Genomic DNA, 19,472 nt, shown 5'->3' with positions numbered 1-19,472 from the left:
TGGGCTCGCTAAGCAAACGAGCCGAACACAAACACACTTTTTGAGTTCGAAATATAAACGAGCCAAACACAAGCTAAGTCTGGGCTCGCTCGTGTTCATCTCATTTACACCCCTAATCCCTACATTATTGTTTCTGTCATAGCTACTTTTATATGGGAGGTCGTCTGTTTGCATGGGATCCCAGAATCAGTAGTGCAGGACAGAGAAAAGATATTCTTGAGTCATTTTGGAGGGTGTTGTTTATAATGCAAGGAACCTTATTGAAAAAAGGTACAGCATACCACCCACGAACTGATGGATGGTTAGAAGTTGTTAATCAAAGTGCGGAGCAATGTTTTAAAAAGTGTGAGCATTTGGCGGAGCGTTTTAGCTATTATAGGGCGGGCGTAAACCTCAAGGCGTCGGGTGTAAGCCCCATAGTAAAAAAAATAAGGAATATAAATATTAAGAAAAAAATAAATTATTCACGCATAATAAAAAAATTAAACACCAACAAACAAGTCTTTTTGGATTAGAATCTTAAAGATACTAGCAGAAATCCACCAAATGAAGTAGAAACATATAAAAAAAATGTTTGCACTAAAAAATAAAGTTATGATCATTTGATCTTAATTTTTTAACGTTATTCATTCTTCAAATTCATCATCAAAATCCTCTTCTTCTTCCCCACTAGTTGTGTCCAAATCACAACAAGGTCATTTATATTCTCTACATTCATTGTTCATCTCATTGAAGTCATCATCATGCTCAATCTCAGGTGCATTCATAATTTGTTTCTGCTTATAATTGTTGCCTAAATTACAAACACAAACAAATGACATTCATAAATATTTAAGATATTTTTTCAATAAGAAATCAAGAATGTATATTTATGTAAAGAACAATTGAATGTAAATATGAAACTTATTTATTCTTTCATTCATCTTCCTTTTTCTTGTGAGAATATGTTATAAAAATGTCTTTCATGCCATGTGTAATATTTTGTGATTCTTCATTTGCATTTATCGTGGGCACATTTCTGATAACATTAACATCAAAGACCTGTTCATCTTCATTCATCCAGAAAGGTTCTTGTAGAAACACTGGATATTCTTTCTCAACAATTCACTCATCATCAAAGTCTGTCACTTATCAGTATTGGATCAAAGTCTTATTTTCTTCTTATACTTCTTTCCTTCAATCTAGCATTGTACCTTACACATACCAAAGTATTCAAGCTCTTGTGCTCTAACTTGTTCCTCTTCTTAGTATGAATATAAGATAAATAAATATTATTAAGAGGTGACTATAAAAGAAAATAATAAAAATTTTAACTTTTAAGAAATAAAAAAATTATTATTGATTCAAAAGTGCTTCAATTTCTTTCACAACCTGATGAATTGCATGTGAGGCTAAGAACTTGAATCGCAAAATTCGTAAACTCAAGTGTTTTCCCACCAAATCTCATCCACCAATCAGCAGAAGATCTCAACTTTCTTAATTTCATAAAACTCTACTCCCAAGATCTCCTTATAAGTTATCATACAAGCCTAGTTGAATATCAGCTCTAAAACGATCTTCATAGTTCAACATTTTTTCATACAAGCAATTAACTCTTCTTTTTACCTCATCATCAAAAAAAAAAAAAAAAATCCTCAAAACGAAATTGAGGGTAAATAATAACCAGCATAATGTACTGGTTTACGAAGTTGAGCTTCCCATATTGTATCAATTTCCTCCAATTGATGTTCATACTTCTTTTCATTATGCCCACAATTAAAAGCAATTTTTTATTTTGTTGAATCCATTAACTCATAAATATAACCGATGGTTGTCCTTTCCTCTAGGTCAACATCTCTTAGAAGATTTACAAGCAACACGACACTTTTTTATACAATAAACAAGATGACCCAAAAAATATGGATCAAACAAAATAACAGCTCGAGTTTTTATACCTTTCGTCTTCTTTGCCAGTTGACTATAACACCAATCCTTTGAGAACATTGCCTGAAGTAGTTGCTTCTGATCATAAAGGCTTTGAAGGATCAAATATGTTGTAGCAAATCGTGTGATGGTTGGACGAACGAGTTCCCTCTCTTTTGTAAATGATCTCATCAAACGTAGAACACATGTGTGCCAATAACTGACTTTTACAATTTATTTTGCTTTTGCTAGTGTGCTCTCAGGAACATTCAACTTTTCAATGTCTTTTAGCATTAAGTCAATACAATGTGGTGCACATGGTGTCCAATAAACATGTTATTTTCTCCATTACTTTTTTACCCGCATTCACATAGTTTGACACATTATCAATAATAATTTGCACCACATTTTTATCTCTCGCTCTCTCAATTACATCATCGAAACAAGTAAATAGTAAATCATCACTTTTTATAGCATTAGAAGCATCCACAGATTTAAAAATATATATATTAGTCAAACTGTTCACAAGAAAATTAACAAAGTTATACTTTTTTCATCTATCCAACTGTATGACATAATTGAGCACTCATATTCACTCTATGCATTTTTATGCTCTTCTAACATCTTATTGATTGTAGCAACCTCATATTTGAGTATCCAAGTTCTTAATTCATACATTGCAGGTAAAGCAAAACCAAGTTCAAAGGCAATATTAAACACCAATCCGGCTAAGTAGCAGAATCTTCCAATTGCCCTACATACTTCTTTTCTTTCATCTTTTTTCCGCTTAAAATTTAGAGTGGAATTCATTGCATGTGTTGTGGTGAAAGAATCCATCGAACTTCCAACTCTATGTGGCCTCTGGAAGAAGTCAACTAATGATGAATTTGTAGCATTTTGAACTTCACCAATATTTGTTGTGTTGATTTTAATATCATTTAAGATAGTGTCCCGTTGTGTTTTGACTTTTGCATCTCTCTTGAAATCCTTGTGTGTTGGCAAGATATTGTTTGATTCTGTTTATTGTTCCACTACACAATTGCAGAACACATCTGAAATATTTTTCATTGGGTATGTTTGTTGTATATTGTCATGTAAAGTCTTTCTTGCTAGTGCGACTAACACCGGCCAAACAATCCTCCCTTCCATTACAAGTTAATAACAAACCTAACACGTTAAAAAAAATCAGTATTAAATCTTTAATACAATCAAAATTAAAAAAAAATTAGAAGGATTAAAACATTACAAATCTTGCTCCTGTATTCATTAAAAAAAAAAATTTAACATGAACGAAAAAAATTTTTTGTGGTTCATTGTTGTTGCGGTGAAGCTACAGTGAAATGATTAATTAAAGGCTCATATAGGATTAAAAATCGCAAACCAAACAAAATAAATTATCGAACTGCGAGCGGCATGCAGAACGAAGACGACGTTGTTCGATGAGGGTGTGGGAGAGGGAGAGGGAGTAAGAGAGAGATAGAGAGAGAGAGAGAAGGAAACGTAGTGTGGGAGAGGGAGACGAAGACGACGCAGTTGGGCAGAGTGCGGGATGAAGACGACGCGGACGAGTGATGTGCAGGACGAAGATGATAGAGAAAGCTGATGGAGGATCGCATGCGTGTGAGACAAAGCAGGCGAGCCGGGACAAAATAGGCGAGCCTACTGTGGGACGACGCAGAGGGCTACCGGAGATGACTGTGTCAGGGAGAAGCTTGAAACACTTGGGTAAGTAGAATTAGGGATTGTTTACCTTTTTATTCGAATATGAGAGGAGGGGCGTACACCCGTAAGGCTTGAATTGCGCTCCAACTACCTCGAGAATAAGCCCTACAAGATTTGCGCCCCCTCGTGGCTTGGGGCGAAAGGCATTAAGCCCCACCCAGAGGCGCGCCCCAAAATCGCCTTTCTAAACAGAGGTGTGGAGACCTATTTTCATTGTTTTATCCCTGACAAACCCAAGCAATGGGCTAAATGGCTATACTGGCAATACTATTGTTAGAATACATTGTGTTATGCAGCATCTTAGACCACCCCTTTTAAAATATTATATGGTCGCGATCCATCTCATTTGGTGTATTATGAACATAGACTACGACAATGCTTCCAGTAGATTAGTACTTAAAATAGAGAGGCAAGTTGTTAGCGGAATAAAATAACCATTTGTTGAAAGCTCAATTAATTTATGAAGAAACAAGCCGATGAACATTGAATGGATGTGCATTTTGAGGCAGTAGATAGAATATATCTAAAACTTTAACCATATTGACGGAAGACATTGGCCAAACGAAGAAATGAGAAGCTCTCCCAACGTTGTTTTGGTCCTTATGAGATCATAGAGCGCATGAGTGAGATGGCTTATCGTTTAAATGGTCTCCTTCTTCGACACTTCATCTAGTGTTTCACATATCATATAGTTGAGATGCGCTATTGATAATAATGTGCCATCTTCTTTACTTCTCCCTACCTTGACTGGGGATTTGGAAGTTTTCTTGGAGCCACTGGAGCTAAAAGAGTTGCGTCAAAAATCGATATGTGAGAAAGAAGTATTAATTAAATGGTAATGGTTACCAGATTATCATATCACGCGAGAACCATACAATTTGATTCAACAACAATTTCCTTTTTTTCCACCTTAAAGACAATGCATCTTATTAAGAGGAGAGTAATGTTAGACTGGCATGAAAGATGCTTTCCGCCTCGATGAGCCCACCAAAAAATGTGAAGACTTATTATAAACACAAGGCAAAAAGAGTAATTCAGTAATTTATTTTCTATTATTATGGTGTATAAATAGTTCTTATTATGTTTGGGTTTAGTGTATACATTTGATGGTTTTCTTGAATCTTAGGATTAGGTTTAGAGTTTGGGAGAGATAGCCTAACTCTCAAATTATAGGTACTTATCTTTTATGTATTCAAAGTAATATTGCTTTGATTTGATCTCAGCAAAATATACTCTTTTATATTTGCCGTAATTTCTAGGAAAATTTGTCACATTTTCTATCAGATACCCTCTCATTGTCACACGAACCCAAAAACATGCTAGCCACATCATGCATTAGCATCCTTGCCCCGGCTCAATCTAACAGCTAACTACTCCATACTATCCTCTTGCTCCTGCACCTTCCAATCTCATTGGAGAAGTGGTCCCAAACCCCCATTAGTGCATCAACTACTTTACACTTTCCCGCACATCATCATGACACTCAAAACTTCACCCTTTTACCAAAACCACCGCAGCACCATAATCACACATCCCTTCTGATATGTTGCACACACTTGCTAACTCCTACAAGCTAATCTACCTTAACTAACTCCTATGCACTTTCTGAACTCTCTGCTCTAATTATAACCTTGTACCACTACTTATGACTATATGCTCACTATAGTGGGATCATCTTCTTACATCCTCAAATAAAGTCACACAAGCTTGTGGGATAACTTGCTTGCTTGTTACTTCTGTCGGAACCGTGCCATTGTCCACCAGTTACCACCAAATAAAGTGTAAACCCGCGCAAACATCTTTAACTTCAAATTTTGAGTGACACCTTTTAATTCCTTAGAAAGTGATTTCTTTGTAGATTTTGCATCAATTGATTTGCATTAAATAAAACAAATTGGTATCAATTATAGAACCTTAAGCTCAAGCTTTCTAGATTTCATGTTTCTCAAGGGATCATTACATGAATGCATGTCCTGTGATGAATGCAATGATTATGCTTAGGAAACACATTGTCGCCTTAAGAGTAGATTTGGGAGATATATTGGCCATTGGCATTTCCAAACTCATTTAAGTATCAAAGCCCCTTACTCAATTTGAAACCAAGGTGGCAGAAATTATCATGAGTACAAAAAATTTTACAAGTATAGGAAATCTAAGAAATAGCATTCATATGAGTATGGACCATCCAATAATGGCACAGCTATAATAATAATTGAGGCTGTCATTCTAACCATCATTAATCATTGATCATATAAATTTCCATCATGGCAAACCAATATTAATACATCAAAATACTATCATTATTCATATGATGATTCAGTTCGTTACGTAGACTATAATAATCATCATTAGTATAGATTTTAGTCACCAAAGCCACATTATGATGGCAATAAATCATCATATAAACTAATTTTTCAGACTCCAAATTCAACATAAATTCCTGAAGCTTTAATACTTGTGTCAAATTTTTTTTTTTATTTTTTATCACTACTATGAGTGAATCTATGAAAATTATTATTGTAATGATACAGACTCCACAAATTAGTTATCAAATAAAATGATGATCATCCCAACATTATGCAAATAATTGAGGTTGTGCATAAGCTTGAATTGTAGTTTTCTACAATAAATGAAGACAAGGCTAGAATTTAACCTAAGTTTTCAGCGTTTATAGAGATCATTGTTGCTTTGAAGGAAAAGTAGATGACCCTGTATGATGATCAATTGTTAAAGATTCAACATCATTCTTCAGTATCAAATCTTTATATTAAGTTTGTGTTTCAACTTTCATCATAGATGTGCTGCCAAGAACTTATAAAGACATCACAAACATAAGTAAGTTCTTTGTAGTTTATAGATGTAATAATTTCATACCTAAAACGTCGGTAGAAGGTTTAACAAAATCTTAATTTAAAAAAATATATATAAGAACTTATAAAAGAATGATATTCTAAGACAATACTAAATGAGATTTAAGAAAGACATTAATTAGCAGGTAAAATGACCTGAATTATGTATATTATGGATTTATTAAAAATAGAAATGGAGGAAGAATGCTAAGCTAAAAAAAATGAATGAAAACCAAATTGGTGTGGCACAATTAAGATGACGTAGAGCATTATTACCGCAGGTACAGTGATTCCGATTGTAAAACCTTTGCGTTATGGCAGAATCCTCGGCTCCCGTTATAGCAGCATCCAGCACCGAGACTTCGCTGGAGTCCAGGACCGGCCAATGTTTATTTTTGTTTTATTTTTATTTTCTTTCATTTATTTTCCAGCAAGTTTCCTTCCCTTGTTTCTTCCTTATTTTGTTCTTACCTATTTCTCTAGTTGCTAATTAGGTATTTGCTATGAGGGCACTTTTATATATGTTGTAGTAGGAAGTTTGGGATTTCAGTATTTGTTGATTTTTTTTAAATTGAGGAATTTTTCTCTGAATCTTAGCTCTCCTGAGTGCTGCAACCACTTTTTTTTTTGGTAACTGGTGTGTCTGCAGCTTGCCTAGGAACGGGTGGTGGATCCCCCTCCACATCCTTACCTCACCGATTTGCCATTTGCTCGCTGATTTCTGTCACACAGCCTTCAAATGTGCTTTCAATTGCTGGTTACAGCAGAAATTCGCAACTTAGCTGCCTCTGATTCGCTGTTCCGCCCTGTGCATGCTTATCTTTTGCCGCTCTAAATCCTCCCACTCTCGCCACCCCTTCTACAACTTCCCTAACACTTATTGGTGTGCCATCACACCTTCTTGGGACCCTAAAACGGTACAATAAGAATTCTCTAGAATGATAGAATTAGTAATAGCAAAAATTAAGGGACAACATATTAACAGTCATTAAAGATAAGGTATTAAAAATATACTAGGATAAAAAGAGCATGTAGAAAAGGTGGATCCAATAGAACAAATGTTAACAAATCAAAAATGAAAGGCATGCATCTATGGAGCATGAACACTTCAAAAAAATGGTGTCAAACATGAACATGCTCAGCACTAACACATGTCAGATAAGCTCGAAATTTATATCAAAAGTGTTTCGAGCCCAAGTTAGGGTTGAACATGAACAGACAAAAAAGGGGCACTTGCATAGTTGCAGTACATGTTTTAGGATTTTTTTTAATTAAAATCTAGCTTGAATTCTCCTATTAAAATCACTCACACTCGTCTCATACACCTTTTCCAAGCCATGGAAACTTCTTCACACGAGCGTCTTAGAGTCAATCCTCTTCACCAATCAACTTTGTGTTGTAGGTTTGAATGTTGATCGTCTTGAACAAGCATCATTTTTGCAGTGCAAGCTCCTCTTCCTCAAGACTCTTCACGTGAATGTCTCAAAGCCCTTTCATATATGTTTCTTTGTGGCAGTTTCACGCCTATCCAACATTTTGAAGCAGAGTAATCTAACATTTTTGCATTTCCTTGTACATCTCTGCAGCCTCACAACCATGGCATTCTTTATTATATATCCTACAGTCATTACAACTCTAGAGCCACTCAATTCCTACTTATAGCCCTAGGATTCAAATCTTTCAACTCCTCCATACTCAAGTATTATGGCTAATGCATATGGCTCTTAGCATTTAGCCTTACTCTTCCAATCACAATTTTTTTCTTGACTTTTTATGTTATTTTCATATCAAACTATAAATTACTATAGTGTTAAGCATCACATGTTATTAACAATATTTGCTTTAGTTCTCGCCTCTGATGGCTAATGTATTAATGGCTCTAAACATTTGGCTTTTACACCTCCAACCATAATTTTTTTGTTGGTTTTATATGTTCTTTTACAATCACACTATAAATCACTATATTGTAAAACATCTGATCTTATTAACAATATTTTCTTCATTTATTGGCTCTAATGGCTAATATGTAATGTCTAAAGTTAATGGTGCATGTCATTGCTTTTGTTATTAATCTTTTTTTTTATTTTAATTAGAATTGTTAAACTTTATGTAAAGTATAAGATAGTATGCTTCATTGTGTAATGCCTTTAGTAGAAATACTAATATTATTTTAATTAAATATTTTATGTTAAACATTTAGAAAAGAAAATACTATGACAGTGGACAAATGCATCGAACATTTTGTGGCTATTTATGTCATGCGTTTAAGTTTGTGTTTCATAGGAGTAGGAAAGAGGTAGGAACTACAATTATGGAAAAAAAATAATTACCTAAACAAGAGTTAAACAACTAATTTAGCATTCAATATGAATAAATGAGAAAAAAACAGAGTAACAAAAAGGTACGCATGGTTAGAGTGGCTCCATGAATGATGATGAGGATTATTTGCAAGTTCATTTCAGAAGATTCAATAGCTAATTAACATTAATTTATAATTATATATGGAAAATAATATTTTGAGACATAGAATTATTTCAAACTGTTAAGCATGGGTTAACAAGAAAAACCATCTAGGAAAAATAAAAAAGCAAATTTAGATAAAGGTAAAGCTACGATTCAAAATGTAACGGTGTGTCATTCATGCCACTCAGCACTAGATGTGCCAGTAAGGATGTTAACCAATAAATGAGGGCATCAAAATGTATATGCATGCCAAATGCAATCGAAATACCAGCTATGTTATTCCAAAAAAGTGATAGAGATGGTAGTGATATATAACTCTTGAGCAGAGTAATATCTAAAATAAAACTTTTATGTATACAATTGTAAAACCTACCATAGCTAGAGTTCTGAAAGATCTGATTTCGAGCCTAGCCCAATGGGCTTGAAATCAGCTCAAATGGGTTGGATGCAGCTCGACATTAGCTCATGGCTGATTATATTTTATTTTGAGCCAGCTTGGCTCAAGTTGAATCAAGCTCAATCTGGATGGAAATTGAAATGAGCTGCTAGCTCAAATTGAGCTATTCCGATTTACTCAGCTTAAAAATCAAAACAAACTTGCTCGTTTTGATTGAGCCAGCTTAAAATGAATGAATTACCACTCGTGCATTCTAAAATTCTATTAAACATTTCTATTACACACACATAGAATTTTTTATTAAAAAAAATCTTCAAGCTGATCCATGTATGGCTAGAAATGGGCTTAAAAAAAATTTGATCCATGATTTAGGCTTGTAGCTTGGCTCGTTTTTTCTGGATCCGATCTCAATCCAAGTCAAAATTTGAATCAATTTTTTAGTGATTGATAATCTATGAGCTAAATTCTCAATCCTAATCATGGCATAACCTCATAATCAAAATTAGTTATTAAATGGCCCTTTATTGTTGGTCAAGAACTTGGAAAGGGTAAGAAAATATTATGAAGAAATAATGTTATGAAAAAGTTTTAAAAAATAATGTTTACCATCGGTCATTTTGGCTTCAAAAATTGGTACATCTCTATCATCATTCACTCGATCATAGCCATAACGACGCTTCCATGTACCAGTTTGTTCATCATAAACACGCTTGTCCTTTTTATGTTTCTTAATTCCTGCAGAGTAGCATAAACCGTATGGCGAACAGCCATAATTAAATGGCCAAACAACTACATAGATTAATCAATTGATCATTTCACATTGCAGAAGGTAATGACATAACAGCAAAACTAACCTTTCATCTTGGCAAACAATTCCCATTTTGTAGGAGGTTTAGGTTTGGGTAACTGGAATTTAAGCCAAAAAAAATTGGAAGTTAATTAAGGGATGCATACTTCACGTTCTAATTCAATAAGAGAATGATTAAATTATAATCACACAAATTTTATGTAAATCAAGTCACATTCAAACCAGGAAGGAGAAGGTATCCTGCTTAGAAATCACGAAAATATGATTTATGAAAAGTAAAATAATATAGTTGTCATTTCAATAGTAAATGTTTTGGAAAAAGATCCCAAGCACCGGTTAGATGCCTATAAAAGGATGAATCAATTCATAATGAATTTAAAATAATCATTAGCTTGCAAAGAAAAGTTCAAATATGTTTGAAGTGCAAAACTGCAAGCATGATAGTCTTGTATTATCAAACTAAAATGTGTATTCGTACATGATTATTCATTGTCATTAATTTAAAATCAATCAAGTACTTTAGGAAGGAATTCAAAGGAGAGTAAACTCTGAAATAAATAATAGGATGGCGGCAAAAGCTAGGATGAAAGTAAAAAAAAAACATAGGGATGGCTCCATTAGAAAACTGGTTAAAGACAAGGAGAATATAGATTGTGAATGAAGCAATAGCATGAAATTTTTGTTCTTGCATGTGTAGTTTATGGTCTCCATTAATAGTGAAACAATTTACTGTGAGAGTTAAAAAGAAAAAATTTATTTGTGATAATCCACGTTCATGAATGTTTTAGCTCCATAGTCCTTGCTTCAATCTCTTACGTTTAATTCACTCAAGCATCATCATGTTTCATAAATCTCTTTCATCGTAAGAAGACCTAGATTGAAAACTATCTACAAGAAATAAAGATAAAAGTGTATATACAAGAAATAGTTACATATAGAGAATAAAAAAGACATACAAACTTGTATAGATAGCTAAAACTATTTGCAAGAAAACAAGTGTGGAAATAAATTTAGATCACATATGCAATCAAAAATATATATTTCTACAACCACTAAAAGGGAGCAAAATGTAAAAGATGAGAAAATTTGATAAATCTGGATTGTATAGCAGCCAAAAAAGACGGATGGCTTGCCACAGTTGAAATAACAATGAAATAAACTAGCAATTTTCCATTGGAATCTTTAGTGGGGTAAAGATAATTTCCAACTTTAACTTCTCGATTGTAGACTTCATGAGAGTGAATAATACCTTTCAGTTATTTATCAAACAGAATTCCTTGAATCACAAATGCATCTGCTAAGAATTTTCTTTTTTTCAAATTATATAAACATATCCTAAATATTTTGCAAAATAAAAGCATACCAAAAGGCCAATTATGGATAAATAAGCACAAATTAAGCGACTGATAAAGATGACATAAGGCTGGACTCAAACTACATTCTAAATAAAAAGATAGTGAATATTATGTTTGAGAAAAAATGTCATAGGAAAAACAAACTCATATGTTGTACCCCAGGAACTAAAGAGCATAGTACTTGTAAAATATCATAAAAAATCTAAATTTTCATGTAGTACACATTGTAAAATTAAAAATTTCAATTTTATGAAAAAAGCCAAAATTTCCAATTCCATGCTCTTTGAAGAATATAAATCATCAATCAATAAGAAACATTGTGTTAAAGCTCATAGGACGCTATTGGGATTTTTGTGCTCTCATACTTACAATGCATGATTTAATAATATGTATATCTCGGTGCATTCTTAACTCAGTCTCCCACAATTAGTCGCAAAATAACTCGGGCTCAACACATAACAAATGTCCCATTTTCATGCATATATTTTACAAACTGATTGAGGGCCCTTTTGAGGCAGCTTATTTGGCGTGGTGCATTCTAAAAATATGGGATGAAGCGTTTGGAAATAGCGACGCAGCAGCGTTTCTTAAAAATTTATGTTATACGCGAGTCGTGGGTTCGGCCCACATTTCTTCACGCACCTATTACTCTACTACCCTCTCGCGCTCCTCTCTCACCGTTGCCCTCTCTCGCGCACTCTCTCGCATTTCTTTTGCCCTAATAACACCTCTCTCGATCACTCCTCTCTCGCACCTCTCTCCTATGGGAATGGGTTGTCTTTCTCCTTTCCCTCTTCCCTCCAATTTCTGGTAGAAACAGGTTCCCTCCAATCTCCGGATCTCCCTCTATTTACTGTGCTCTCCATCCTCCCAAGATATCACCTATTTTATTTCTAATGGAATGACTTTCTCATTGCGATTTGTGGCTTCTCATTTGCGGTTCGAAGTAAAATTTTGGATTTTCCTATTTCTAGCATTCTCATTTACAATTTGAAGTAAGAATTTGGATTTTGTGATTTGTGGCTTTTTCTTTATGATTTAGAAATTGGATTTTACAAATTTGTGGCTAAATGTGATATGAAATGAGGTTTTATCCATACCTTTGACGTTTGAGTGAGAATTTGAGAAATTGTTGAAAGAGGCTTGATTTATTAATAGTAATGTTTCAGTGTCCTGTATATAGTAGCCTCAAATGAAAAATATGGGTGGGATTTTATTTTTATCTTTGATGTTTGGTGAGAATTTGAGAAATAATTGAAAGAGGGTGCTTGATTTGTTGATAACAATGGTTCGAGTGCCCTGTATGTAATTGCATCAAATGAAAAATATGGGATGGGGTTTTATCTATACCTTTGAGGTTTGAGTGAGAATTTGAGAAATGACTGAAAGAGGATGCTAGATTTGTTGATGGCAAAGTTTTGGGCGACCTGTATGTAGTAGCATCAAATGAAAAATATAGTGTTGTTTTATCTTTACATTTGATGTTTGAATGAAAATTTGAGAAATGGCTGAAAGAAAATGCATGATTTATTGATAGAAATGGTTTAGGTGTCTTGTATGTAGTAGCCTCAAATGAATATGGGGTGAGGTTTTATATTTACATTTGATGTTTGAGTGAGAATTTGAGAAATGGCTGAAAGAGAGTGCTTAATTTGTTGATAGCAATGTTTCGGGTGCCCTGTATGTAGTAGCTTCGAATGAAAAATATGGGAATGAAAAATATGGGGTTTGGGTTTTATCTTTACTTTTGATGTTTGAGTGAGAATTTGAGAAATGACTGAAAGAGGGTGCTTGATTTGTCAATAACAATGTTTCGGGTGCACTGCATGTAATTGCATTAAATGAAAAATATGGGGAGGGTTTTATCTTTACCTTTAATGTTTGATGATGGTGTGCGTTGGTTTGTGTGTGGAGGTGGTGGTTGGTGTATGGTTGTGTCTGTGTTAGAGAATGTGTTGGTGGATGTGTAAAGGTGATGGTGTTGTGGAGGTGGAGGTTGGTGTGTGGTTTTGTTTGTGTGGAAATGTTGGCGGTGGAGGTAGTGTTGTGAATGTGTTGGTGTTTATAGGTGTTTGTGTGTGATCGTGGCAGTGGTGATGTGTAAGTGGTGTTGTAGTGTGGTGTGGAGAGCATTGGTGATGATATTGTGGTATTCCTATTTTTCTATGAAATGCAATATTGTGACATCCTATTTATGTTAATTAATTTTTTTATGTTGGTAATACAATAGTTAAGACAAAAAAGACTGGTTCATCTACAAAGTGAGATTAAAAAACAAAATTAATATTTTGCAACATTTGCCTCAAGGAGGTCGAATTGGAAAATAGATCGACAACTTATTTCAACAAAGAAAACTAATAAAATATTATTAGAAAATTCAAGCAAAGTAAAGACAGAAAGTATGATAAGATACAGTTAAAAAACAAGTGGAATTAGGTAAAGAATGATTGGAAAATCTAGAATGAATTGAAACGAAGATTAATGAGCTTGGGGTGGGATCCGGTAAAGCGAACGATTGATGCTTACGAGGGGTGGTGGGCAGAGACTAGCGGTGAGCATTTTTGCAATGTCCCCTATTTTTGTCAATTTTTAATTTATTTTCAAATCCAACATATATAAATTTGCAGGTAGTGACTGCCGCAAAAAAATTTAAATAGAGTGGAATCAATCATGAACTAAATGAAAAGTTGGATCGTGTGTTTGGAGGTATCATGACAACGGGCAACGATGCATGTGCCTCCAGTGAGGCGGGGTTTGGTGGCATGTCCGAGAAATTCGAGAACTGATCAAACAGGTGATTTCAATAAAGGCCCCAGCCCCGACCTTTATGCAATTGAGTGCGAGCCGGTCAAAGTGTCCCCGAGTTAAAAAAAAAAGATATGCTTTCCTCATAAGCCAGATTTCACAGTTGTTTCATGCACCAATGACTCTGGTCCATCACAAACAACTACTGTCCAGCAGATTATGCGAATTTTGGATGCAACTCCAGAAATTTACGAGGACATGCCACTGCATTTACTCTCTATGAAGTTGTTTGAATATTCAACCCGAAGAGAGTTTTTCATAATGAAGCTCGTTGATCGTAGGGTGGCTTATCTATGTTATTTTCATAGAATCAGTGACACATGAGGGACACTTTTTTTATTAGATTATTGTGGGACATTTCATATTTGTTATTTATTTATTTACTTTGGACATTTCTATTTGTTTATGGTTTTTCATGCTGCTTTGGGCATTTATGCTCCTTTGGACATGTCACTTGAAAACTTTTCATTTCTCGTTATGTTTTTATTTATTTTTGTAATTTTATTCGCTTATATTAGTTTTGTTCGTAACCTTATTTGATTGTAGCTCATTCATTGATTTATATGAGTTAGCACCTCGATACCAAAATATATAGATGTAAATAGAGAAATGTTCAGAATGAGAGTTGCAGCTCCAGTATGTTTGATGTACTATTATTATAACTTATACATAGAGCGCTCCCCTTGCACGACATTCTTATATGTTGGCGACAAATGGGTTGAGGAGTTGTTTGTGAGCCACACAATGTGATTTCGCAATATATTCTGCATGATGCTGGCGGTATTCACCGATATATTTGAAAAATTACATAGAAATCATGGACTTCATAGCTCATCCAGAACGACTTCACGAGAGATGTTAACGATAACTCTCTACATATTATCACAGAATAAATCAACGCGATGAGCTATGGAGCAATCTCAACATTTTTCCGAAGCGATTTGTAGATACTTCTCAAGAGGGTTGAATGCACGTGTCATTTTTTTCACAAGTCATAAAGCCAACAGATCCTACATTTAAATGGACCCCCACAGAGATTTTGCACGATGCCTAGTATATATAATGCTTTAAGGTAATTTATCCTATTTATTACATTCAATTTTCATATAAATATCGTAATTACGTAATTCTTCATTATTTTTCTAGAATTGTATTGGAGCAATCAATGGAACACATGTTGATGCATGTGTTCCAAATAATGAGAAAAATGCATTCATCAACATTGTGGGTCCCCGACGCAGAATGTCATGACGGTATGCAACTTCAACATGTGTTTCACTTTTGTCATGGCCGGTTGTGAGGGCAGTCTGGTCTGCAACACGAAATAATAATACAACTTTTCACATCCACTCAAATATTTGTTTAAGACTAAGCTGCTCTCCTAAATCTATTCCTGAAGCACTATCCAGTCAATTCATATCAGGTAATGAGGTAAATATTATTTGGTCGATGTTGAGTATCAATTGCAGCGATGATATCTCAAACTCTATCCTGATATGAAATATCACATACCTAATTTTGAGTGATCCAATAATCTCGCGGGGCAGGAAAGAAATGTTCAACAAAGACATTTATCCTTACGAGGTATTATTGACAGGATTTTTAGTATTTAGAAGAAGAAATGGGTTGTACTTCGAGATATATAATCTTACTTGTTTCCCAGGCAGGTCTAGTTTATGATTACTATGATGGCTCTCCACAACTTTATTTGGTGAAATCATTCCCGTAAAGACATTAACTTCCGTAGGGCGGACGAGAATCGTGAACATGTCCTTGCCAAGGCATATGAATACCGTCTTTGGACAGTATTTGTCACAGGCCAAAAATGATATTTCTAAGACCTGCACTAAAGACTGTGAAGGTGCAAACAAGATGACAAAGTTGAAAGGACGAATTACGGATGTGATAATTGGAGGGTGATTGGAATGAATGATAGTTTTTATTACATTATTAATTATAATGGTTGTTGAAGACATTCATTGTTTATTGTATCGGAATTTAATACAATTCATGTTTATTTTTGTTTCTTATGTATTTGATATTTATTGTTTAATTTTTTTACGTAATTTGTATGTATTTTTTTTTCTTTTTACATTTTTTTTCTTTTGATTAGTTTTGGAGATCTACGATTAGACGTTTGACCTTGTCGGTTCTTCTAGATGACATGTATGTCGTCATTAATTGGTGTTACATGTAAAATCCTAATGAAGGCAAACAAGTTTCTCTCTTTTTTTCGGTGCTACGGTTCTTTAGGTTTTTCTGAATGGATTTTTTTGGTGACATGCATATGTGACAAACGAGCTTGATATTATGTGGGTTAAATACAATCAATAATTCTTTTTTTATAAGATTTATTGTCTTCTTATAGTGATAGATTTATTGATTTATACCTTGAGTTCTCTGAAATCTTACAGCTACATAAAACTATAATTAATTACTTTTGTTATCAATTTTTACTTGTGTTATGTGTAAGAGTATATTTTTTTAAGCATTCAAGAAAGATGAGTTCGAGAATTTCTAGTACCTCCAGAGGATTGTACTGCTCCTGTGAACTTCAAATTTCTCTGCTAACTTCACATTAGCCACATAACTATGGGAGACAATTTACAGATGCTCACGGAGAATCACGGAAAACTGTGATTATTTTTGATGGGCAGATAGGTTGGAAAATTTCACCGATTATTTTCGATGGGCAGATAGGTTGGAAGATTTCACCGCCGAGAGTGATCGGGCATGAAGAGTATCCCAGGAGGATGACCTAGCTTGTGACATACATCATCTACATTTTAAAAATAATATTATTATAGTATTAATTATTATTTTAATAGACTTTTTTTAAATATAATAGTCATGTTTCTCACTGTTAAGTGAGGTGACTATCCTTATTTTGTAATGTTTTGCACTGGATGTTTATTTTTAAAGTATAGAATATACTTGTATGAACAGTTCTGTTCCAAACAACATTACTATTTAGGGACAAAATGGTCATTTGTACAGAAACAGTTGCAACACAGTTATTTTCAAATTGCAAAAAATAAACAGTTAGTCAGTTTATCGACAGCAGCTTTTGAGCTACTGTGCAGGGACTTATTATTGAGCTGCAGCTACCTTAAACAGACATTGAATGTACATTATCTTCTTTAGTCTACGATATCAAGAATTTATGCACTCATTACTCTACATATTCACAAACCATGACAAGGTTTGCCTTTTGTTTCTCCTTTTTCGGGCAATAAACATAAAAAGTTGGAGATTATAGGTTTGCATCACCAACCCACAATAATCAAAATGGAATCATGAGCCTACTAATGCAAATATTCACATGAAGAATCACAAGAAGAATAAAAAGGCAAATATAAAGAGAGCCTTAAGCAATTGGGGACATCATAGATGTAGTTAAAATAATTGAATTAAAGCTTGTTTGTTAACATTATGGAAACTCAATCAAACTAATAACAGTCACATTATCATGGTGACAGACTAACCATATGCCCTGATGAAAATTCAAACGTTTTCATGAATCTGCAAAAACGATTTCTAACTAACATCTTTTTCTCTTTGGTTCCATTCTAAATCCTAACATCCAACACAAACACACACACAGACCATCTATTCTAAAGTAAAAGAACCAGCATGCCATAGCTGAAAAACTCATTCAACAAAATTGCTTGTTGCAAAATAAAAGGAAATCCCATGACGCAACGGACTCATCACTAAGAAAAAAAAGAGCCCCCTTACATGTTTCTCTCTGGGAAGCCTTGTTGTGGGTTTGGGCAATTGAACAATGGGTCCATCTAGTTCCTCACTCGCTGGTAAACTGAAAAGAACATTGACAATCTCTTGAACGAGCTCTGTTCCCTTTTCCAAACATTGCCTCTCCAGTTCTTCCCTGCACATAATAACAAAATCATTTAAAAAACATCGGTGAAGAAAACAAACTCAATCAAGCCCACAATCATTCTTTTTTTTTCCCCAAAATGCAACGAAGAAAGCAGGAAGCCTAAGCACCTGGACGAGGGGAGGGGCTGGAAGTGGTGACTTGGATCACAGGCTATAAGGCTTCCCAAATCGATTTGGTAATTCTCTGCTCCCATCGCCTTTTCGTTCTACTTTCTCCGGCGGGAATCTGTAGAGCGCCGGATTCTTGCCTAAGCTGCAAATTATTTGTGCGGCGGATGTAAGGGCCAGTCTGGTAACGGATTTAGAGCAGGATTTAACCTAGCTAGACAATCATTCTGGACAAAATAAAGCCGCAGATCTGATAAAACCGGATTTCATGGATTTCGACCTTGAACCACGGATTTACTAAATCCCGCGCGAAAGGGAAGATGAGAAGTTACCTTTCGGTGGTAACAGAGCTGAAAGAGGAGACAGATAGGAATTTCTTGTCTCTCTAAACCGCGATCCCGTCGTTGCCTTACCAGTTATCTCGCGAAGGAGAACTTTGAGCAAAACTAGGAAACGGGAGAGGGGTAGTGAAGCGCGCGAGGGTTTAGGGCAGAAAAGGGATGAGTAGATAGGTTTTAAGATTTTATTTTATTTAGAGGGTCTTTGGAGAAAAAAAATATTACATCACTAGGCACGTAGAGTAACGTGCGTAATCAATAAAATCACGTCACGATATCTTATACAATAGGAAAAAAAAACAACGCGGTAACACAAGGAATATTCCCTCCCGTATTATTCATGTGTTATTGTGTGTTTTTCTTGTATTACTGATGTGTAGTAACGTGCGTAATCAATAAAATCACGTCACGATATTTTATATAATAGAAAAAAAAATAGCGCGGTAACACAAGGAATATTCTCTCCCGTATTATTCATGTGTTATTGTGTGTTTTTCCTGTGTTACTGATGTGTAATTGTGTTATTATAACACCAAGAATATTCTGAGGACATAATAACACATGAATAATACACAATAACACCAGAATAACATGGAGAATATTCCCGACAAAGAAAAAACGACCCGGAAACACGGGAGAATATTCCTCCAGTGTTATTCATGTGTTATTGTGTTATTATAACATCAGAAATATTATCGGGACACAATAACACATGAATAACACACAATAACACATGAACAACACGGGGAATATTCCTCATATTGCTGCACCGTTTTTTTCTGTCGCATGGGTTGTCGTGGCGTGATTTTATTGGCTACGCACGTT

At 34.6% G+C, this 19,472-nt stretch overlaps 1 protein-coding gene across 2 annotated transcripts in view; it reads right to left on the bottom strand.

Moving 5' to 3' along the window:
- Positions 1–18,796, bottom strand: part of LOC110029072 (ribosome biogenesis regulatory protein homolog) — a 25,178-nt gene extending 6,382 nt beyond the window's left edge. Inside the window, exons 1-5 of one of the 2 annotated variants that reach the window (XM_020731203.1) lie at positions 18,642–18,796; positions 18,310–18,490; positions 18,040–18,190; positions 10,188–10,239; positions 9,940–10,068 (exon numbers count right to left, since the gene is read on the bottom strand). In XM_020731203.1, the coding sequence (XP_020586862.1) occupies positions 9,940–10,068; positions 10,188–10,239; positions 18,040–18,190; positions 18,310–18,395 (418 nt within the window). In that variant the 5' untranslated portion in view covers positions 18,396–18,490; positions 18,642–18,796. The remainder of the gene's footprint in view (positions 1–9,939; positions 10,069–10,187; positions 10,240–18,039; positions 18,191–18,309; positions 18,491–18,641) is intronic. The other variant, XM_020731195.1, reaches the window with a different exon arrangement.
- Between the last annotated feature and the right edge of the window lie 676 nt (positions 18,797–19,472).

The sequence above is a fragment of the Phalaenopsis equestris genome, unplaced genomic scaffold, assembly GCF_001263595.1.
Source record: "Phalaenopsis equestris unplaced genomic scaffold, ASM126359v1 Scaffold000002, whole genome shotgun sequence".
NCBI classification, from domain to species: domain Eukaryota; kingdom Viridiplantae; phylum Streptophyta; class Magnoliopsida; order Asparagales; family Orchidaceae; genus Phalaenopsis; species Phalaenopsis equestris.
The sequence above is the reverse complement of the archived record's forward strand: the minus strand, read 5'-3'. Positions and strand labels throughout refer to the sequence as shown.